Source organism: Moschus berezovskii, chromosome 18, assembly GCF_049115385.1.
Source record: "Moschus berezovskii isolate FMDL1 chromosome 18, NW_MosBer_1.0, whole genome shotgun sequence".
Classification (NCBI taxonomy): Eukaryota; Metazoa; Chordata; class Mammalia; order Artiodactyla; family Moschidae; genus Moschus; species Moschus berezovskii.
In genome coordinates this window covers 37,849,811-37,874,353 of record NC_142477.1, presented here as the reverse complement: position 1 = coordinate 37,874,353, position 24,543 = coordinate 37,849,811, and the positions used below count along the sequence as shown (strand labels likewise).

Genomic DNA, 24,543 nt, shown 5'->3' with positions numbered 1-24,543 from the left:
GTAATGAAAGAAAGCCAAGAAAACATCAGCACACATAGGAATGCCTGTTAGGTTTATCAGATCTGTTCATAGGCCCTGTCATAAACATTTTATACAAATAATCAGTTGAGAAAGTGGGTGAATATTTGATGAATACAGAAGAGTGACCTTCCACCAGCCCCTCCTCCATTAGACTTTGGTGTAAACTCTCACTTGAATGTTCTCAACATAAGGCCAGAGTAACAGAATATCTTACTGCAATTTTTGCTCAGTTTGAGTGCTCAGCTAACACTGGCTCAGTACAGGGGAGCTGGTATTTGCCAGAGCCCATTTAGACAGAATCAAGTGGGAATTAAATGTAAGTGTTTCGAATGAAAAGAGGGGTTAGAACATCTTACATTTCTCTGCAGGTTGAAGTACATATTAATAGTTTCGATTTGACCTTCGGCTTAACATGGAGGTATATAAAAGCAGTTACCTACTCGTTATGTCACTTGACATCAGCCACTGTGAGGCCAAAAGCACAGGATTGTGGAAAGTCAGCCCCAGGGAATGTATTCTGATGGCGTTCACTTTGATTGCAGATATCACAGCCTTCTCGCCTTGTGTCTATGTTTTAATAGAAGGGCAAGTCCGAAGAACTTCTGAGAGCTCTGGAAAGCCAAGACTTCCCTCCCACTTCCGACTGCGAGGACTTGCTGATGGAGTTCATAGAGGTAGATGACAGTGAGGACCAGCAGCTGATGCCACGCCCCTCCAAAGAACACATGGAGCAAGGCATGAAGCCCATGCGCCTAGATGCTGACAGTGACTCTGGCCGGGGCAGCTGCGACAGCCCTTCGCTCTTGTCTGAAAAGTGTGATGAACCTCAGGCCCATCCCTCCAAGTTCCATACTCCCGAGGGCCCTGAGAAGCTGGAGAATCCCGAAACAAACCTTACATGTCTCCAGGCCCCTCAGAGCACAAATAGGGAAGGCAAACTCCCCTATTTTCATGCCAACGGACCCAAATCTTCCACATGGCCTTTCCCGCAGCCCCCCAGCCTGTACAACCCCAGATATTCTTACCACAACATTGCTGACATGTGTGAGCTGGCCCTGGGCATGGCAGGCACCACAGCCACTTTGCTGGACCAAACAGATCAACATGCTTTAAAACCCTCGAAAACCATTGAGGCTGGAGGGGAAGGAAAGGCAGCCAAGCAGAGGGAGTCAGAAGGTTGCAGTTCCAAGCCTGACCAAGACACGGCGTGGCCACTGCCCCAAGACAAAACCCCCTTGATCTCTGCTAAACCCTTGGAATATGTGGAGATCCACAAGGTCAGCCAAGATGGAGTGCTGGCTCTGTTCCCAAAACAAAACGAGAAGGTCGTCGCCCCTGAAACCAGCAAGGAGTACTCGAAGGTGTCCCGGGTGACCGATAGCAACATTCTGGTGTTGGTGCCGGATCCGCAAGTGCAAAACCTGACTCTGTTAGAAGAACCAGCCAAGAAGGCCCCGCCAGCCCTGCCATAAAATCCACCCGAGGCCGCCCTGGCTGTCTCCCCCACAACCCCAGGCAACTGCAGACTCCAGTTGGGTTGGGGACTGGGTCCCGCAGGTTTTATGCACTCTTGCAGTGAGAGTTATGGAAGGATGGGTTGAATTGTGATTTTCCTTCAGGGAACACTACAGAGTATGTGAAATGCACTCTATGAGAGAGGGCTCAAGAACAGGGTTAGAATGACACTACCCAACTCCCAATTCACTCTTCATTCTCTATTTTCAACCAGTTGCCTCTTTTTCCAACAGCTGATTCCAGAACAAATCGTTACATCTTGTGTGATTTGTAGATTTACTATTTTGCTATTAGTTATCAGATTATGTGTTCAATGATATAAAAGCACATTGCCTAGTATTCTTGAGAGACAGTGCCAATAGGTATATTCTCTGGAAAAGGCCTTCATGGTTTCGTATGTGACAGAGGGGTATAAGTCAGTCAAAATTGTTTACCATGGGAAGATGGTAGATAGGAGAGAAATGCCATGAAAACCACTCTTGAAGACCAGTTGCTTAACCTTTGCACTCTTTCATTTTATTAGGATTAACCAAATACAATGCACCTAAAAAGTTTCACTCTGGAACACCTGACAAATTGTTTACATCCGTTCCTATTGCCAATATGCAAGTAAACAGGATGCCTCCAGTTTTTTCTTAAAATAGTTTGAATTTATTAAGCATGGATTTTACCCCTAAATTGTATTTCATTCTGAAACTTCTAGAGAATAGGGTTTTAGAAAGTGAAATTTTCTTACACAGGAGGCAAATGAGTTTCATGTGGTGAATCCTTCTAAAATGTTTTCCTCTTTCATTTCAGCATGATAGATAATTTATTACACACCCTAGTCTTCTGTTAGTGGGAAAAAAAAGTCCCAAAAGAGTAACTTTAATTTAAAATATAATCATAGCAGGATGCTAACAGAAGTACTGCCTTACTGTATATACAAATTCTACTTTAATATAAACCCATAAGTTTAACAATGTATTTTTGAAGACTATTTTTCTATCACTTAAGTAAAATAAAAGACTATTTTCTATCTTCCCAGTACAGCCTGTTTACGTATTCAGCGGGTACAGTATTTTCTGCTATGAGGTTATAATGAGTATTTTCAGTACACGGTGATATATACAGTCCCTGTTTGTGGAATATAATGCCATACCAAGCCAAAGCCCACTGAGGAATAGGAAGTGGATGACAAAATTCGATTTCCAATACAGTATAGTGTAGTTATTCTAATTCTTTTTATCCCCAGGATACTTTAAACAGCAATCAAGAAACTAGAATTTTAGGACTCCCCACAGACTGAAAATTACTTCTCTTGTAATTTAGGGCCACTCTGGGGGTTCTGCTCTTGGGGTGAAAATTTTCACTTCTCTGTGAAATTTTTACTTCTCTGGGTAAAAATTCATAAAGATGAAATTTTCACTTCTCTGGGTGAAAATTTATAAAGATGAACAAGGAGAGTAGAAACATCTAACATACTGCCTTAGAGAGAGGGTTCTTGTTTTGTTTTTCTGAGCAATCTTGGGCAAATCCATTTGTGTCTTCACTTCTTAAGCTGGAACACAAAGAATCTGAGCTCCCTCTGTGAGTTAAATATTCCAGCCCAATAAGTCCATGTTGACAGGAACAGGACTCAGAGGTTGGCTAATGTGTGAAAGTGAACACACTGCCAGAGCTTCCAGAAATGCACAAGTAACATATCTGAGGCTCTATTCTCCCAATACACACACAACCGCTTAAGAGGGAAGGAGCTGTTGGGGAAGATTGTCCAAGTTTATTCAGTCCCCTAGATCCTTGCTACTCAAAAATACGGTCTGAGGACCAGCCACGCCCGCATCTATGGGCTCTGCTTGGAAATGCAGCATTTCTGCCCTCTCCAGCCCCACCCACCAGAATCTGCATTTTGCTAAGATCCCCAGATGATTCAAGTGCACAATGAAATTTGAGAAGCATTGCCCTAGCAGATCATTTCCACTAAAGCTAATTTGAGTGCCTGGAGCAGTTCTTTCCTGGAAAGTACAGGTCGAGTCTGTTTGACTTGCAGTGAACAGTACTGTCATAAAAAGGTATCATTTTTAAAAATCTATTAGTGATTTGGGATTCACATAATGGAAGAGAATGATCTGCAAAAGCACATACAACTTCTAAGAGGGTCAGGGAATATACCCCACCTTGAGAAGCATTGACCAAAGACTCGGCCCTTCAAAGCCAGCAGAGACCAAATCTTTCTCAGAATAGTCCCATCTCCTCCAAGGTGTGTATGAACCACTCTGATAGTATGAGAATTCAAAAATAGTCTTTTGATGTATAATTTGGCATATATGAAAAAAACTGTCATGGCTGAAGACTCAAACTAAATTCTTAAAAAATCACCAATTAGTAAGTAGATTACTGTCAATCATTAACTAAAGCCAAGGCTATAATTCTCGGTCACTTAGCACTCTTTAATGAATTGTGGGGTTTTTTTTTTTCATGGTATAGTCTATTTTCTATCAAGAAGTCCTCTAGTTGAGTGGAAGTATGCAGATTAAGGGTCAGGAGACCCAGTTTCTAGTGCTAATTATGTTAGCTTAGCTTAACTCCCTTCTCTGGGTCTCAGTTTGCTCTGAATGAAATGCTAGGCCAAATAATCTATAATGTCCTTTTAAACTGTGAATCCTTAATTCCATGATTCACTCAATAGTGTCCAGCAAAGATGATTAACCAATGCCTTGTATCATAATTAAGCTAACAAATAATTGCCCTTCATCCTAGACACACATACTCTTCAGTGATGTGCTCATTTTGTTTCACTTGGGTTTTTTTCTTTTATTTTTTTAGTTGAAGGACAGTTGCTCTGATTGTGTTGGCCTCTGCCACACATCAACACGAATCAGCCACAGGTTTAAATCATCGCTGCCAACTAATCTTAATATACTGTACATGCATTTTACAAATTACATAGGTATAGAATCATAGTCTAAGATGATGTGCAAATATGTGTATAGAGAGAAGCAGAGATTTTTTTTAAGAGACATTGAAAGAGGCTCTGATTTTTAGGGACAAAATGCTTTTCTTATACTAGGCTGCTGATTCTGGTTTGCACTTTTGTTGTTGTTGTTGCTGTCTTTTATGGATTATGAACCACCATTGCACAGCTGGTGTTAAAAGCCTCGAGCTCTGATTTATAAAAAGTCATATTTTTATAAATAAACACTTCAAGCTACAAAGCACATGGAAATAGGATAGCCAGTGGGTGATTTATGGAAGCTTATAGCTCAAACTGCAAAATCTTCTCTAGTCAGTTTTAGCAAATGCGTACAAGGCACCTCAGATGAGCACAAGTCATAATCAGTCACGTCACTGACATGTAACTGACTCTCCATTCTCCTAAGTGCCTAAGGCCAATCCCAACTGGTTTGGTCCGAAGTTGGTCAATCCCTTACCATCTGTACAAGATGAAGGAGTTTGACTCTGTCCTATAGTGACCCAACTGAAAGAATCTAATGAGCAAGCAGAAAGGCACCTGAGCTCCAGGATGCAGCTTAGCTGGGGAAGATCTGTCCCTCAACTTTCTCCAGGCTGCCTGCCGCTGCCCATCACTTGCAGAAAGACATGATCCAGCCAGTCATAATTTTGTTATCTCTTTAGAGTAGACATGAAAGAATCAGATTTGTACACATTTTACAAAGTGCCTTTTTTTTGTTTTCTTTTCACAAGAAAAGTGTATTGATTAGATAGTAAATTTTATATTTTAAGTAAATGAATGAAAAAGCCGGAAAGGGAATCATTAAATGGTCTAAGGTTCAATCAGCAACCGTTGAGTGGATTTTAATTTATTGTTTAATTGAATTAGCACACAGCTGATGTGAATAGTGTAACTTGTTTTGATAAGAAATTGACTCTGGCTAAGATTTTGGAATAAGTCTGCCACCCTGTTACTTGAGACCCTCAATTTAAAAACACGTTAATGCACTTTCAAATGGCTTTGAATTGCATGCCAGGGCCTGAAAAGGGCAACACGTGTACCATGGAACTTGGCACACGTGCAGAAGGACATAAAAGCCTCTGGATTATGGTCCACAGGATTGCTGATGTAGATTTGTCATTGATGAAAGCCTCTAGTGAATCAATTTCTTTTTCTGCCTTTTCAGCCCGTGCATCATTAACGTAGTTGCTAGGGTAGTGGGCTGAGCACTCAATTTCCGGCTGCCAGTAAACAGGCTGTGTGATCTTAGCAAGTCCTTTAAAAGCTGATTACTGGTTCCCTCATCTGTTAAATGAATGACTTGGCCTAAGATGTTTCTGGCTCTTAACAGTCTTTGATGCGCAAGATCTGAGTAAAATCCAGGGTTTCAGTAAATGGCCCAGGGACAGTGCAGAGAAATACTACTGATGATCCCTTAGCCTGAAGCAGTGGACAGTGTGGCTGTAACAATGCTGATGAGAAAAACAGGTCTACTCCTGCAAGTCCCATCGATTTCATTCAACACCCTTTGCTCCTCTTCTTCTTAGCTGTCCACCTTGTAGGCTTTTAATGCTCTCACTTAGGGCCTCCATTTCTCCTAAGAGTTCATTATGTACAGTAGCAACCGTAGGATTTGCAAGAAACTAAATTATTCATAAACAATGACTTTGGCCTGAGTCAAACATTAAATTGGCCACATAGATATCAAAGCCCAAGTTGAAGGTCACAGCTTACCTTATTTACTGAGCCACAGGCTTAGAGATTCTAGCTCAATTCACCCATTCATTTGTTTGCTCAAAGGCCATTAATAAATCCAGGCTACAGTGAAGACCGTTGTGGACATCTTAAGCAGAAACTTAAAAATGCAAAATGATTGCTCGAGAGTTTATAACCTAACCAGTAATTCTATTTATAGTTATGGCCTGGACGTATTTCATGACCAGTGTACATATCATCTGCAAATCAAATAGTTTTCTCCCTAGATTTGTGTATTTCAAGGTGATTTTTGCTGAGACCTTCACATAGTTACCTATTTCAGTAAAAGGAAACAGAAAAATAGAGTGTACGGGACTTTCCTGGTGGTCCAGAGGCTGGGATTCGCACTTCCAATGCAGGGGGCCCGGGTTCCACCCCTGGTCAGGGAACTAAGATCCCACATGCCGCAGGGCAACTAAGCCATATGACACTTGGAAATCCTGCGTGCCACAGCTAAGACTTGGTACAGCCAAATAAATAAATAAAAATAAAATATTCTTTAAAAAGAAAAATACGATGTTTCTAAATGTCTGGGCATCTCAGGATTACACAGAATGCCAAAAGTAACCTGCTAAACTCAGATTTTTTGGACATAGTGACTCTGTTCAGTGTTCTGAGTTTATGGCTAAGAGATGTATATATGCCCACGACTGTTTTGTTCACATTGATTCCTTTGATTTACGCTCCAATTTCATGTTAGGAAGCCCTAGGATGTGTAAAGTGGGAAAGCATACACTGTTTATGTGGTTGTGGTCAATGAAAAGAGAGACCTTAAACCACAGTCTGGTAGTTAACTTTTTACCTGCTGCTGATAAAAAGAAAAAAACAACTCTGAAAACTTTAGCTACTTAAGTAGTAATATAAAAACCAGTAGTTTCATAGTATGGTCAAATCACACTTCACCTGGATACATTTCAAAATCTAATCTGAGTTTTTCCATGCAAATTTCACGTAGCCTGAGGAGTTGGGGAAATCTTGTTATATTACATGAAATTGAAAAATTGTATGGCAAAGAGTATCCTAAACAACAATTTGTTTTATGAAATTCCTGATAAAATGATTTTGAAGTTTTAAAAATAACCACTTCCCTTCTTATACTAGTGTCTTTCCTTCAAAGCTGCTTATTGTTTAGAAGTGATGTCACATCTCCCACTTTGACTGTTTTCAATGGCATAGTTGTGTATTTGCCATATGACAATCCTGACTTTAACTGTTATATGATTTTATATTATATTGCTTTATGTGGTTCAAAAACTGTATGACACATTGAGATATATAATCCTATTGTGAAACTCACTATGTACTACAAAGGAAAATAATTATTTCATGAGTTAGAATCTATCCATATACATTTTAATGTGATTGTTTCTATATCTGGAAAACAAGACTGAAAAAAATATGTAATCATATCTTTCTGTTGAAACCATGAATGTGCTAATTTTTTTTTCTTAATCTTTGTCTAGAAGTAGTATGAGTTGCCATTGTACAGCTGATCTGGGGTAAGTGTTTAAAGTACAATCCAACAATTGTTTAAACGTTAAGTCAACCCCTCGACTTTGCTTCAGGTGACCTCTGATACTTCTGGGGTGTTTTTTGCATAATGAGGCTTGCTTTTCTGCTTGATCAGTCATTTCAAACAATTTTCGTGTCTCATGCAGAAACCAAAGCAACCTAGAACCGGCTGTTAGGGATCTGTGTCTTCTGTAAAGCCATATTGAAGTGAAGGCTATAGGATAGCCAAAGGTTCCATATTTTCAAAGCTACCACTACCTCTGCTTTTTCTCTTTTCCTAAAAAATGCCAAACAAAATTCTTCAACATTGCATAGGAAATTATAAGTGATTGTTACAAGTTGCTGAGGTCTTGTTTAGTTTTTTACATGAAGATACACCTCCTAAATTCATCAGTTTGTAAGTTTATGCTAGGTTTTCTTAATAATCATTTTTACATTTTATAAAAACTGACTGATGAATAAGGGCCAGAAAGAATACACAGTAAGTCACCAGGTGAAAAACCAACAAAATTATAGAGGCAGCTTTTTCCCTAACCAAGAGTCACCGCAACATGGTTACCGAAAGCCATGAAGGGGATATTTCTCACAATTTGATTTCCCTAAAGCCCTTAAAACATTTTTTTTCCTTATTTGATTTTAACCATCAAAGATATTATGGTATGGGAAAAATCAGGCATATATCAAAAATAACCTTGTTTTTATTATAAAAATTCATTTCTACATGAACTATTTACAATGCCTATTTTTTTTAGTCTTAAAAAATTATAGAAGACTTTAGTCTATCTGATTTATCTTGCATCTTTAGTTCTGTAAATCTTTAGTTATTGCACATTGTGCTTTCTGTTGCACATGGATTTATTAATTTGTCTCCTTCCATTTTGAGAGGAACCATAGATAGCTAAATCCATATCAAGAGTATGGGAGATGCTGCTAATTGCTGTTACCAGAACATCTTCATTTTTTACTGCACGCCAAAAATGATGCTTGCTAAACAAAATCATCCCTGTATAATATTATCATTATATTTCTACTCATATATTGAAAATACTCAGCTCAGTGCCTGGCTCAATAAATGTTTATTTTCCTTGCTTCCCCTTCCTCTATTTATTTTTATTTGATATGTAAGTGAAAAAAATAACACGTGCCTGGCTGAAACAATTTTCTTGATGGATTTTTGCTGCAAAAGGATCTGTAATCCAGAAACTATTTATATAAATTAGACCAAAACAATTTTCCTCCTTTCTCTTCACCCTTCTGTATGATTGTAAAGTATAATTTCCCTCCTTCACCCCCATCCCTCACACAAAAAGCTGCTAAAAATAAAAATAAAATGAGATGGAACCAAGAATCCAGGGATAGATCAGAAAAGCTCATTTAAGTATTATGAAATAAAGGAAAAATCAAGCCATTTGAAAAATGGAATGCTTTTGAACAGTATGATTCATCCTTATTACGAACAACATCTCTTCTGACCAAATTCATTGGATTAAGTGTAAAATGCTAATCTTTTAATGGCTCTAGATCTAGAAATCTTTACCTACTGCTTATGCTTGTGTTGCAGAATTATGGGATGGTGTGGGGTTTGCTTTACAAATTCTTCTCTGACTCCTAAATTTTCTAATGCCATGTCTTACCAAGGAATAAGAAATTTCTTACATGAATATCATTCCCTAAAACTTGGCTTCTGTCAAAGACTGACTCCCCCATGCTTACATTGGTGCCATCTGCCTTTAATTATTGGACACACGTTTACTATGAAGCTGGCAAAATTGGAGTGTCAGTCACTAGACACAGCATTCATATAATAACGATGAGTTAGAGAAGTACTGTGTAACTAATTTTCCAAAATGATGTGCTTTCCTAAAAGGAAACAGAAATTATATGTTGCCACATCTTTTCAGAACCATATCTGAAACCTTAACCCCACCAAACTCTACAACTGACTAATCAACTTTTACACATTTTAAAGCTCCCCTATTTTGAGGGACTGTGAGATATAATACCTATTTAGCAGAAATCTTGATGTCTTGGGGTTGGAAGATAGGGCAGGATTATAGGAAATGGGGGCTTCCCTGGTAGCTCAGCTGGTAAAGAATCTGCCTGCAGTGCAGGAGACTCTGGTTCAACTCCTGGTTCGAAAAGATCCCGTGGAGAAGGGATAGGCTACCCACTCTAGTATTCTTGGGCTTCCCTGGTGACTCAGAAAATAATCTGCCCGCAATACAGGAGACCTGGGTTCAACCCCTCGGTTGGAAAGATCCCCTAAAGGAGGGCATGGCAACCCACTCCAGTATTCTTGCCTGGAGAATTCCCATGGACAGAGTTGCTTGGCAGGCTACAGTCCATCAGGTTGCAAAGAGTTGGACATGACTGAGCAACTAAGCACAGCACAGCACATAGGAAATGGGGTTATTGAAAAACCTCTAATGGGACCTTACCCGTCAGGGGAGCAGATTCTCACAGTTTGATCCTTCTGAAGAGTACAGGTGAGATTAAACCCATTCTTGATATTGTAAAGCATAATCTACTTTGGAGGTCTTGACACTTAAATTGGAATTCTTTTGCCCATAACCTCACCTACTCCTGCTGCCTATACAAGTATGAAGCAATGTTGTCTTATGATCAGGTTGACACTAAAACTTATACTTACCAATGAACTTGAAACACAGGTACTTTTATGAATGTGATAAAATATTTTTTAAGTAAATCTAGAGGAGGTTAGTCAAATACCACTTAGGTTGTCAGTTGGGGGAACACTGGTATAAGCTAAGGGAGCTCAGGAATTTTTATTACTGTATTTATAAATGTGTTTGAAAGAATTTGTAAATGTCACAGGTACATTTTTAAGGTGATATACATTTGCTCCATAAATTATTAAAAATTATGAAATGAGTTTCAATGACATTTGGCAGTAGTTTTGCTTCAAGTGATCAATATTGATATTGTTACTGAACTATGTAATCTCATGATACATTTTTCAATACTTTTTCAGAGCAACTGCTTTTGCAATGGTATCAATGCTTAATTTAAATTGAATCAATAAATTTCTTCCTAAGCAATGATTTTTGGAGGGTCTTTTACTATGTATGTGAAATATATTTAATGAATAATGTAAGTTTGGGAGGTTTTTTCTTTGTTTCAAAAAAACTTTATTAGGACATATTTTTGAAAAGAAGGGAAAATACAGCAATCTAACCCTCTCTGGAAATAAAAAACGCAGACACATGGTAAAATATTTGGCTTAGAACCCTCATCCAAGGCTTTTTTTCCAGGCATGCATTCTTGAGCTCCTCTTTCAACATATTCCCTGATTTTATTTTCCTATTAATCTTAAATCAAAACTGACATCTTGTCTCCAACCCAGCTAAATTCTACATCTCTTTCCACTGCCCTCAAGTTCCCCCAGTCTTTAGCCATTTGCCAGACTCGAGCTTTAGAAATGCAAACATGTTTGGAAGCACTCAGAAATTCCTTGGGCCTTCTGGGAACAACAAAGACCAATGAAAACGAGAGGTTCCAAATCTAATAAACCAGCTCTCCCAAGTGAGGCTTAAGCCACAAATCTCAGTGCCAATGAGACACATTTTCTTTTGTTTGGTTCTTTCTATCCCATGTCTTCACTTAAAACTCCAGCTGCGATTGACTCTTCCATTTATAGTCTTTTGTCTTTTGCACCAAATATGCTGTACACATGAAAATTATAGAGGATGATATAACAAAGATCTCCACTTACCAACACCCAAATTTCACAAATATTACCTCTTTACCAGACATTTTCTTTTTTATAAATGAAATACAGTGGATGCAGAAAGTGACATCCCTCAATAACCAAATTCTCTCTCTTCCTTCTCCAGTGGTAGCCATAATCGTGCAGTTGTATATCTTTTCTGGCCATTTAAAAAATGCCTTTACTTCATACAATGTATCTATAAACAACATGTACAGTTATTCTGGTATTTATGAATTTTACATAAATAATAACCTTTATCATCATGCACTTTGATTTTTTTTTCATTCAGCATTGGGTTATGGAGATCCTAATAGATTCAATTGATTGGTTCTTTTTTCCTACTTCTTATTTTATATTAGAGTATGGCTGATTAACAATATTATGATAGTTTCAGGCAGACAGCAAAGGGACTCAGCCATACAAATACATGAATGCATTCTACCCCAAACTCCCCTCCAATCCAGGCTGCCACATAACATTGAGCAAAGTTTCCTGTGCTATACAGTAGGACCTTGTTAGTTATCCATTTTAAGTACAGCAGTGTTCCCAAACTCCCTAATTATCCCCTCCCCTCATTCTTCCCCCCTGGCAAAGGTAGGTTTGGTCTATGAGTCTCTTTCTGTTTTGTAAGTAAGCTCATTTGTATCCTTTCTTTTAGATTCTCCTCTGTCTGACTGACTTCACTCAGTTCTCTCTGCTGCATGCAGTTGTGTACACATGTAAAATTTACTTGTTAATCCCTGTGTTGATCAACTTTCCACTACTGTACGTGACTTGTAATAAACATTCTTACACGTCTCATATTTTAAGTATTTTCAAGAATTTCTCCAGGATGTACGTCTAGAGGTAAATTTCTGGATCATATGAGACACATATCTTAATATTTTCTCAGTATCTATAAATTTCTTTCCAAAGCAGTTGTCCCAATATCTACCCCAGTCAGCAGTGTAGGAGTTCCCCCCTTAACGATTACCTAGTATTGTCAGATATTTAATTTTTGACAATTTGATGCTCATAAAGTAATTTGTTATTATTGTTTTCATTTTCATTGTCCTAATTAATTCATTCTGGATCTGAATAACTCATCCCTGATTTGCTTTTATGCCATCTTTGTCATCTTCTGAGTCTCTACATAAGCTTTAAGTCCTACATCTGGGCGTCTCTTCCAGTCCAGTGGTCTGCTTATGTAGTCCTGCTCCAGTGTCCCCCTCGTGTAGCCTAGTTTTATGCAGCCTTTTTACCCAGTAAATTAATTCCTACACCTCCCTATCTTCTTCAGAATTATTCTGGCAATTCTGGGCCATTTATTTATCATATGAATTTTAAGCCTATCAACTTTCCAAAACACTTCTGTTAGGAATTAAATTATTGTTAATAAAATTTATGTATTCTTGGAGAAGTCACATCTTTATAATACTGTCTTCTTAATTATGATCATGGTATATCACTTCATTCACTTTTGTATTTAATAAAGCTTTACACTATTCTTCATTAATGTCTACACGTGTTTTACTATATTCATTCCTAGGCACCATAATACTTTTGTTGCTTTTGTAAATGGTATCTTTTTAAAAATTATCTTATTCTGTTTATTGCTTATATAGAGAAACTATTGAATTTTTATAATGATCCTATATCCTGAAACCTTATTGAACTCCAATTATTAATCTTTCAATTTATAGGTTTTCCTGGATTTTCCATTTTTACAACTATATCATCAGAATGTAACAACTGTTGTTTTCTTCTTTCCTGATCCTTAAAAACTGTATTTCTTTTTCCCAGCCTATTTCTTGGGGTTGGCTTTCCAGTACAGAAATGAATAGAAAGAGAATAGTGGACTTTCCTTCTTAATCCTGACATTAAGGAAAGTGCTACTAAAAGTTCACCATTAAGTGCAACTCATGCCCATTTTTGCAGATACTCTTGGCTGTGTGAGGAAACGACTTTCTATTCCTTGTTTGCTAATAATATTTTTTTATCTTAAGTTGCTGCTGAAGGCTCTCAAATTTTTTTCTACATAAGGCTTCCCTGGTGGCTCAGCTGGTAAAGAATCCTCCTGCAATGCAGGAGACCTGGATTCAATCCTTGGGTTGGGAAGATCCCTTGGAGGAGGGAATGGATACCCACTCCAGTATTCTGGCCTGGAGAATTCCATTAATTGTATAGTCCATGGGGTCGCAAAGAGTCGGACACAACTGAGCGACTTTCCCTTCACTTCACTTCATTGATATAATTGTCTTTTCTCTGTTAGTTAATATGCAAATTATTATAGAGAATTTATTTAGAGAAAACACTTCAATATTAAATTACCCTCACATTCTTGGAATTAATTCTACTTGGTCATGATGCACTATTTGCAAACTTTGCTGCCTCAGTTTGCTAACATTTTATTTCGGAATTTTGCATTTATGAGAGTCATCTTTTGTGCTGCTTAAGATATAATTTTCTGAGGTATTTAGTAAATAAGTTAAAATCTTGTAGGATTATGGAAATTCTTCTTTCTCCTTGTAATTCTGTCATTTTTTGCTTTATATATTTGGAGGCCATATTATTAGGTATATACACATTCAAATATTCAGTCTTCCTAACAAATTATATCTTTCATCCTCCTCTTAACACTCCCTCAATTAAGTGGTCTGTCAGCCATTCGACCATATGCATTGCTGGACACAATGAGCCTTGTGTGCCAAGCACGCTGCTAGGATTTAGGAAGCATTAGAAACGTGTTCTCTGCTCTCCTGGGGATCAGAATCTAGTAGGAAGGCTGAGGTAAGTACCGTGTCCCCAAGTCTTACCAGACTGACTTTTAAAAATATTAACTCTAGTAATTCCAGGTGTGCCTTGTTCAAAGAGTTCATCCTAATAATTAAAGGACTTAGCACCTTTTATCAAGAAAATCAGTGCTGCCTGAAACTCTTTAAGGGTTACCATGTCCGAGCCTCATTTCCATGCAGTTCTCCCCAACACACCTGCCAACTCTGCCCCTCAATCTCAACACCTGCACACACCCTCATTCAGAGTCCATTCCCTGTGAATGGAATACCTGTCATTGGAGGTTTCGTGTAAATTGGGTTTTTTCTGAAATTCTTCCAAAACGTTTCCGTTTCCTTCAATCTGGCACTCTTAAATGAGGAGAGGGAAAGGATCACTTTGGAAAAGCTGTTATCTTACAGACTCTGCTGTTACTGGCAGAAGAATTGGGGTCAAAGAGCAAAGTTCACTCCAGATTTAACTGACAAGTCATTAGTAAATGATGTGCAATGTGCAAATAAAAATCCCCTATAATTATTAACATGACAACAGAATTTCCATGTTTCCTCATTTCTTAATTATCTTTTTCAAGAATAAATTCGAATATTTTCCTAACTGAAGAAATATATTCTGTATCTTAAAAGTAATTCACTATGTGGGAACTATAGATGCAAGTCCCTTGACTGATGTCCTGACACTCCTATTTACCACTCATGGGGAAGTTCCTCGTCTTCTCTGGTCTTATGTAAAATGAAGAAAGTTACACCTGATCTGCTTAAAGAGAGAATGAAAAGAACCAGAGCAAATGTCTGTTAACATCCTTTATAATTCAATGATAATTTCTATATAATATTCATTTTACCTCTGAACCTAGAAGAATATCTTAGAGTGTTATTTCAAATGCCTCCTACATCTGAAAATGTATTCATGTCCACTTCTTTGTGACCGCAAAGACTGTGGCCCACCAGGCTCCTCTGCCCATGGGCTTCCCCAGACAAGAATACTGGAGTGGGATTGAATACCCAGGGATCCAACCCAGGTCTCCTGCTTTACAAGCAGAGTCTTTACTGTCTGAGCCACTCCCAGATATGAAGGGAACCTAATGTTCCCTCCTCATCCTAGTTTTCAGATTCAGTGGATATCACTGTCGCTGCTGCTGCTGCTAAGTCACTTCAGTCGTGTCCGACTCTGTGCAACCCCATAGATGGTAGCCCACCAGGCTCCGCCGTCTCTGGGATTCTCCAGGCAAGAACACTGGAGTGGGCTGCCATTTCCTTCTCCAATGCATGAAAGTGAAAAGTGAAAGTGAAGTCGCTCAGTCATGTCCGACTCTTCGCGACCCCATGGACTGCAGCCTACCAGGCTCCTCCACCCATGGGATTTTCCAGGCAAGAGTACTGGAGTGGGTTGCCATTGCCTTCTCCCATCACTGTCGCTATAAAAGTCAAAAGACCCAACATTTTGGAAAACAGCTTTGCGTCATGTTAATTTAGATAAATGACAAGTTGATGTCATCTCACTGGAGTGCATTTAAAACATATATACATTTTGACCTAGGAATTTCTCTTCAGGACTTTGTCCAAAGCTATTCTAACAGCTATCCAACAGCTATTCTAGTGCACAAAGTTGTATGTCCTAGGATGCTGGAGAAAATATAGCTGTCCATCTATAGGGACTCACTTGCTGATTGCAGCCATGAAATTAAAAGACAGTTACTTCTTGGAAGGAAAGTTATGACCAACCTTGATAATATATTGAAAAGCAGAGACATTACTTTGCCAACAAAGGTCCGTCTAGTCAAGGCTATGGTTTTTCCCGTGGTCATGTATGGATGTGAGAGTTGGACTGTGAAGAAAGCTGATCGCCGAAGAATTGATGCTTTTGAACTGCGGTGTTGGAGAAGACTCTTGAGAGTCCCTTGTACCGCCAGGAGATTCAACCAGTCCATTCTAAGGGAGATCAATCCTGGGTGTTCATTGGAAGGACTGATGCTAAAGCTGAAGCTGCAATACTTTGGCCACCTCATGCGACGAGTTGACTCACTGGAAAAGACTCTGATGCTGGGAAAGGTTGAGGGAGGGGGGAGAAGGGGACGACCGAGAGTGAGATGGCTGGATGGTATCACCGACTCTGTGGACATGAGTTTGAGTGAACTCCGGGAGTTGGCGATGGACAGGGAGGCCTGGCGTGCTGTGATTCATGGGGTCGCGGAGAGTCGAATACGACTGAGCGACTGAACTGAACTGAAGTAAAATATAGAGACTTTCAGCTTCTCCAACATGTAAAGGGCTTGGAAGATGTCACTTTCATTTTTACAAGAAGAAACTGAAAACCAATGGCTTTTCTTGAACCCATCAGAGAAGTGAGATTGCAGAGAGAAATGTCACTCTGAAATCTAGAAATATAGGCAAGTCTTCAAAGTCACAGTCGAGACCTTCTTAATCTGGAGCCGCAACTGGTAGAAACACATAACAGCAATGTTGAAAAATTGCTAGAGGCTGAGTGTGGACTAGCGTGAGAATGAGAAACTCCCTGTTTGCCAGAGTTTTAGGAGGATCCTTAATTTTCTGGGCATCATCTACAGTACAGGAACACTACCAGATTGTCATGGTGAAGGTCCCTTTGGCTGGGGAAACAGTGAAAATGTTACTTGCTCAGTCGAATCTGACTCTTTGCAACCTTGTGGATTGTATGTCACCAGGCTCCTCTGTCCATGGGATTCTCCAGGCAGGAATACTGGAGTGGATTGCCATGACCTTCTCTAGGGGCTCTTCCTGACCCAGGGATTGAACCCATGTCTCTCACATTGCAGGCAGATTCTTTACTGTCTGAGCCACCAGGGAAGCCCTTGGCTGGAGAAGGAGACGAGTAACCATCACGAGATATACACAGAGACTTCACCTTAACACAGATCTGTTCTCCAGGGCAGACTTTGCCAGAACCCTGCTATCAGTTGGCAAAGTGCTCCAGCCACCTCTATGCTTCCTACCTCACCTAAGGGAGAAAGTAAAGAACATAGTCAAAAGGAGTAAGGGCTTCAAGGAAACAGACTGGAAAAACTGAAGCCAGGGAAGGGAGTAAAGGGCAGGGTTTGTTTTTTTTTTAGCTTATGCTTACCAAAAATTCATAGATAAATACTTGTGACTATCACCCAGTTCAGAGACATAGGTCCACTAAAAACCTGAGATCCAATCATAAGATTTTAGGGCTCCAGTTTCCTAGTGCCTCAGATGATAAAGAATCTGCTTGCAATGCAGGAGACCAGGGTTTGATCCCTGGGTCGGGAAGATCCTCTGGAGAAGGGAATGGCTACCTATTCCAGTATCTTTTCCTGGAGAGTTCCATGGCCAGGGAAGGCTGGAGGGCTACAGCCATGGGGTGGCAAAGAGTCAGACATGACTGAGCGACAAATGTAATAACAGTGGATTATTGCTGAAGGAGCTGCCCTGGCTCTATTTAAAGAAAATTTCTTAAGGAAGCCCTCAAATCACAGGGGACAAAACAAGGACACTAGAAGAATTTGAATCCTCTGGCACTTACACTTACAGCTACGGAAAACAAACACATCCCAGCTTCTACCAGATTAACTTAAAACCTCACAGTAAAAATTTATTTACCTCCTGTGACCTAATACATCACATCCATCTTTCATTTAAAAGTTTCCAGGGATGCTAAAATGATAGAGGAAAAAAAAATAGTCTGAAGAGACAAATTGAGCATCAGAATCAGACTTAACTATGATGCAAATATTGGAGTTATCAGACAATTTTAAAATAATTATGATTAATATGCTCAATGTCCTAATGGGAAAGGCAGACATTATGTAATATCAGATGGGAAAAGGAAGCAGAGAGATAGAAACTGCAAGAAAGAATTGAAAGGAAATGCTAGAAATCAAAAATGCATAACAACAACAAACAAAACTTTAAAATGTCTTTGACTGGCTCATCAGTAGACTGAACACAGCTGAGGAAATGATCAGTGAACTCTGAAGATGGATAAGGGAAATTTCCCAGATTAAAATAGAGTGGGGGAAAAAAATAACAAGAACCTCCAAGAACTTTGGGACAACTTCAAAAGATGTAACATGTGTATAATTAAAACACCAGAAGAAGAGAGAACAGGGAAGAAATACTGAAGTAACAATGGCCAAGAATTTTCCAAAATTAAATAAAACACATCACAGAATACTTCGAAAGAATTAGGAATGATGACTCAGATCTTTATTTTTAACAAAAAGCTATATTGTTGACTATAAGTTTATGAAAATAATTGTGTATACACAGGTACACACATGAGAACAAATTTTTCTGTTTTCACAGAGGGCATATATTGTATTATGGTAATCAAAAAATAAATATTTTTCCTTTTAAATAATGAAGGTACAAATGCTCACTGTGAAATTATTCCGAGTGCCATGTTCTTCTTCCCCACCCTAGGCAGCCCCAGATGGGTACCTCTCACCTTAATAATCTTTAAACTTAAAGCCCAGGAAAAATCTCAGATCAAAGGAGCTTACAGTCCGCCGTGTTCACAGAAGCAAAATAGATCACAGCCCAGTGGAGTTGAGGTCACGTGCCAGACTTCAGGAACTCAATGTTTTCTCACCTCAGTCCAACAGTGTGACAGCTTAGGCAGCCCGGGGAGAGGCTGTGTTGCCACTGGCCTCGCTGACATGGGTCAGTCCCATGGCAGTTGACAAGCCAGACTGCATAACCATCTTCTACAAGCCCCCAAAGCAGAATGGGCTAAGAGCTGGGAACCCACACAAAAGTGGGCAATTTACATTGAATTTAAAACACTTTCTGTGCTTACTTGGTGCCCTCACCGCTCCTGAGCATTTGGGATAAAAAGGTACTTTCCCAGACGTTTGTGGAGGATGTGGTCAAGCCAGTTGGTCCTCTGTGAAAGGCGACTCGAGACGTCCACCCTATATGGTATTTCCCCAACCCCACCCTTCTTGAAGGAGGAGATGGAGCGGATGTGACCACTGGTTGAGCCAAGAGCTGGATCCAGGCACTCAGAGGCCCCTCGACCCCTCTCTGTCCTTGGGACGTGCGTTCTGCCCATCATTCACACGGTGGGAACTGGTCCAAGGGTGCAGGCTTGAGAGAGTCACGTGTGCATTACTGGGCAGTATACCTGACTGACCTGACTTAAGGCCTCGATATAAAATTTTAAGGGGCTTCCCTGGTGACTCAGTGCTGAAGAATCCACCTGCCAATGCAGGAGACACGGGTTCAATGCCTGTTCGGGGAAGATGCCACATGCATGGAGCAACTAAACCTGTGCACATGACTGTTAGCCTGTGCTCCAGAGCCTGGGAACCGCAGCTATTGAGCTCACTCTCTGCAGCTGCTGAAGCCTGAGCACCCTAGAGCCTGTGCTCCGCAACAAGAGAAGCCACTGCAATGAGAAGCCCACACACCACAACTAGAGAGTAGCCCCTGCTGGTCACAACTGGAGAAAAGTCCATGCAGCAACAAAGACCCAGCACAGACAAAGAGAAATTAAATAAATAAAATTATTTTTAAAACTCATTTTGCGATTCCGGTGGGTAGGGTGCAAAGATCTACTCTGCAAAGACAAGCCTCATAAGTAATTTCCCTTGCTAATTAAATCTGCCACCTACCACTGTGGAGTGGCCTGCCTCTTTCTTCTGTCTTTCCTTGCCTTCCATTAACAGGAGTCACTTTCCAAACCAATACCCGCTTACCCTCCCAGCTCCAGTGCCTTTGTCACTCTCCCCACTTAGGCACTGCCCTACAGAGGCACATGGGCACCCACTCCAGAGCTGCTGGAAGAGGCCTATTCACAGCAACCTGGATGGATTTGAAAAGCATGGCCCTGAGTGAAAAAAAAAAAAAACTACACATATTTACGTAAATTAAAAACGCATTCACCCCGAATAATACACATTTTACAAGAATTTGTTGTTGTTTGGTCACTTAGTCATGCCCGACTCTGTGACCACATGGACTATAGCTCACCAGGCTCTTCTGTCCATAGCATTCTCCAGACAAGAATTCTGGAATGGGTTGCCATTTCTTTCTCCAGGGGATCTTCCCAACCCAGGGATCAAACTGGAGTCTCCTACATTACAGGTGGATTATTTACTGCTGAGTCACTGGGAAGCCCTTTATGAGAGTACATATCAAGAAAAAGGTGTACATTAAACCCACAGAATAGTTACTTGTGGAGGAGAAGGGTGCAGGAGAGGCAGGAGAGACCAATGGGAATTTAAGAAATTAAAGCATAGTAAAAATAAAGCCCCCTAACTCCTCAGCTCTCAACTCCTTGCGCTATTCTGATACCTAAGGCAGCAGTCCAGGGCCTTCCCTAGCTATTCGATGCCCCTCTGCTTTCCCATGGGCCACCCTCTTCCCCATTCATCCCGCCTGTCTTCCTCAAGACCCCCAACATCAACAGCGATGTCTTTACCTATTCACTTCATGCGTATCTTCCTTCTTTCTCTTTTTCACTGTTTCCTTTCTAAGTCTCTGACCCTTGCAACTGTATCCTGACCCTTCTCCCACATCCATCATCACCCTTCCGCAGATAGACGTTCATCCAATGAGACCTTCATAGGACACAAAACTAACAAAATAGTCCAGGAGAACCAGAGGGGTAGGATGCTGTGGGAGGGGGTAGGGAGGTTCCAGACGGAGGGGACATATGTATACCTATGGCTGATTCATGTTGATGTATGGCGGAAACCAATACAATATTGTAAATATCCTTCAACCAAAAAAAGTCCAGACTTTTGCTCTGCCTACCTGCCTTCTCTTTTCTCTCTTCCTCCCTCTCTCCTTCCCTCTCCCTCTTTCCTTTGCCCTTTCCCTTCCCTTAAGGCACTGCTGCCAGCCTCGGAAGCTCTGCGGCACCCCGGAAGTGAAGGCAGTAACCCCTCCTTGACTCCCCTCTGGAGCTCCTCCCCTTCCTTCCTGATCTCAAAGTCCATCTGGTCAGTGAGCAGCTGAGTCCTTGCTCCGTGGGAAGAACAGGTTTAGTTGCTTCTGCTTCTGTGGGGACTTGCTTCCTGACTGGGAGAAATGACAGGAGCCTGGAGACATTTGCTGAGAGCTTTGCACCTGAAAACCTTATCTCTCTGGAACCCCAAGACGTGCTTTTCCCTGAGTGGTGAGTGGTAACCAGGGGGATGTGGGTCAGTGGAAGGGTCAGTGAAAGGGGAAGGGCTGAGTGGAGCTTGTTGCCTGGAATTCTGGAATTCCAGACAGATCGTTTAAGACCTGTGGGCTAGGCCCCACCTTGTCAGACCCAGTGCCCCCTTCTCTTGTCCAATATTTTGTAATGCATCCTTTCATCCAGAAATGAAATTCATGGGTAATAAAATCAGACTAGACACAATTTCAGACTAAAAATATTTGCAGAAACATAAAGAAGAAATAAAGCCATTCAAATAATGAAGTATTAACTGTAGTATACAAATGCTTGAGGATAACTACTTTAAAAGACATAAAGCATCCTCACAAATTTCTGCCATGCTCCTAAGAGGTGGTTGTCCCCCCCCACCCCAGTTACTAACAGGGAAACTGAGCCTCAGAGAAGTCATTTACCCAAAGCCACCTAAGCCAGGACTAGACTCTGAACCTCTTCTTCCACACAGACTCTCCTTTTTCTCCAGCAGGAACAGACCTGGAGTGGCCAGGTCTGGTGGTAGTTTCATGTATTCCTGATTTTCACACATATCTTGTTTCACTAGGAGCCCACCACCTCCTCACTAATCTCCCTGATGAGATGTGATTATAAGCAGGCATCATATATCTCATTGATGAGACACAGGAAGACCCCATGCCCCTCAGGCCCTGAACAAAGCAGACCCTTTTCCATTTCCCCATGATGATCAATTCTATCTACATTTTCTCCACATCTCTCCTTTTTCTCTCTTCTGCCTTCCTCTTCCATTTGCTTTCTTTCTCCTTAACAGCTGTGATTCTTTGAAAATTAATATATATCTGGCTCTGTCATCTTCAACCAAACTTCTTAGGGAGTACTATTATCCCATTTCACAGATGAGACAGAAAGATAAAGGATCATTTTAAAATTTGATCAAAGGCAGAAATGTAGAGACATGACAACTTGAGATTCAAAGCCAGGCCTGTCTGACTCCAAAGTCAGAGTGATTCCACCAGGCCCTTTCTAAACCACTCTTCTTCCAGTCCTGTTTGGATTTCTCTTTTCCCCCAGTCATGGGTCCTTTGCCAGAACATTTAACTCCAACATATTCTGAGAAGGAGCTAGAATTATACCCAGAGTGTCATGCTCGGTGAAGAGGACGCTATCCTAAAAGTACCGATTGTTGACAAAGCAAGCAAAAATACTGTCTCTGCTGGCCCTTCGCCTTTCCTACCCCAGCCCTGAGGGTTGTGGAGCTGGGCTGGGGGTGGGACCAGGTGAGGCTTGGTACCTAGAGATCTTGATCAACTCACCAGGGACTCTTCCACCAAGCACACTGCGGGGGAGAAGTCATCTTGCAAAAACCCACAACACATAGGCATGGGTGCCCTGCTCTACCTGGCTTTTCAAAAAACTTTGGTGCTTGACTTCTACTTTCTTACCAGCTAGTCTTAAATACCTGCCTGCTTGTTTGTTCATCCAAGCACACACTCATTGAATACACCCTTCTTATGGACCTGCTGGGTTCTACAAATAGACATTTAGTCAATAAGTAATTGAGCACTTACCATGCCCCTGTGCTTAAACCAAGTCACAGTGAGCAAAACAAACCTTCGCCCTTATGTGTCTCAATGAGGGAGACTGAGGATAAACAGAAAAAGGCATAAGTATATTTTTAAACTATCCAGTACAGATATGGGCTATAAATTACGGTGAGGGGATAGAAAAATAAAATGGGGGAAGGGGGAGACAGGGTCCCCGTTAGATAGGAAGATCACCTGGTGTAAGTATTGCCAGATATGCAAAATAAAAATAAAAAATTGTCACAATCCTTATGCAACACCTACATGCATATTGTGTGATATATGTGTGCACACAATATTCAGCCTTGCCTCTGTTTGACGGGCACAATCACGTTAGGCTAACTGTATCCACAAAGTTACAGAAGCAATTTGTTTTTTGGGTGAAAGAGTATAGAAAATATCTTAGCTGTGCCTTCTTTTTTACTAATTAGCTAAATTGGCACTCATGGTAAAGAATTCACCTGCCAGTGCAGGAGATGCAAGAGACTCAGGTTCGATCCCTGGGTCAGGAAGATCCCCTTGAGGAGGAAATGGCAACCCACTCCAGGATTCTTGCCTGGAGAATCCCATGAACAGAGAAGCCTGGTGAGCTACAATCATCCATGGGGTCGCAAAGAGTCCAACACAACTGAGCACACACACACACACACACACACAAAAGATTATTGAATGTGTAACATGTTCAGACAGGAAACCTCCTGAAACGCTCAAACATACTGTTTTGCTACCATCTGCCTTCTCTCCCACAAGGAGGGGTGCATAGGAGAGAACATTAATTGCACATAACACCCATTTCCAGCTGAGAAGCTTCCCAAGCTTCCTGCAAAGTCTTTCCTAAGATAAACATTCAAATTAGCCTAAAAGTAGGTGTTCCACCTGCACCACCAGACCATCCTTTCTGCCATCTGTGGACTGATCTAAGCCCAACAGAAGGCTAGGAGGGGTTCAGACTAAGCTTGCCCCAAAAAGTGCCAAAAGGAAGGACAAGAGTCACCAGCCTCAGAATCAGGCAGAGCTCTTGTTAGTGAACGTCAACTGGCCCCAGTTCACTTTAAGCAAAGGAACATTTATTGGAAGGATATGGAGGGAAGGTGGGAGGTGTTTATAAGAATCAACAGGATGGTGAGGGGTGGCTCAAAACTGCAAACACCTCACATTTAATCACGTCCTCAGGTCTAAGGTGAGTGATAATATCTTCCTTTCTGAACCCGTTGGCTATGCCAAGTATCAAATGAGACACCCAAAATGACATTTGTTTTGGTTTTGAATTTTTAATTAAATATATTTATTTCGGTTTTTCTTTTTTTATTGGAATATAGTTGCTTTACAATATTGTGTTAGGTTCTGCTGTACAGCAAAGTGGATCAATGATGCATGTACATATATCCCCTCTTTTTTGGATTTCATTCACATTTAGGTCACCACAGGGCACTGAGTAGAGTTCCCTGCACTATACAATAAGTTCTCATTAGTTACCTATTTTTTACATAAGAGTGTACATGTTTCAATCCCAGTCTCCCAGTTCATTCCCCGTCTCGACAACTTTTTTAAAGTGACTTAATATGCTATGCAGAAATAAGGCATCATTAGCACTTTAATAAATTTCT

The 24,543-nt window shown here is 40.6% G+C and overlaps 2 protein-coding genes across 2 annotated transcripts in view; both read left to right on the top strand.

Moving 5' to 3' along the window:
* PRLR (prolactin receptor) overlaps positions 1 to 10,797 on the top strand; it is a 204,533-nt gene extending 193,736 nt beyond the window's left edge. Inside the window, exon 10 of the mRNA XM_088827647.1 lies at positions 603 to 10,797. Coding sequence (XP_088683773.1) covers positions 603 to 1,493 — 891 coding nt within the window. The 3' untranslated portion in view covers positions 1,494 to 10,797. The remainder of the gene's footprint in view (positions 1 to 602) is intronic.
* A 10,450-nt stretch (positions 10,798 to 21,247) lies between these two features.
* Positions 21,248 to 24,543, top strand: part of AGXT2 (alanine--glyoxylate aminotransferase 2) — a 44,832-nt gene continuing 41,536 nt past the window's right edge. Inside the window, exon 1 of the mRNA XM_088845564.1 lies at positions 21,248 to 21,356. Coding sequence (XP_088701690.1) covers positions 21,269 to 21,356 — 88 coding nt within the window. The 5' untranslated portion in view covers positions 21,248 to 21,268. The remainder of the gene's footprint in view (positions 21,357 to 24,543) is intronic.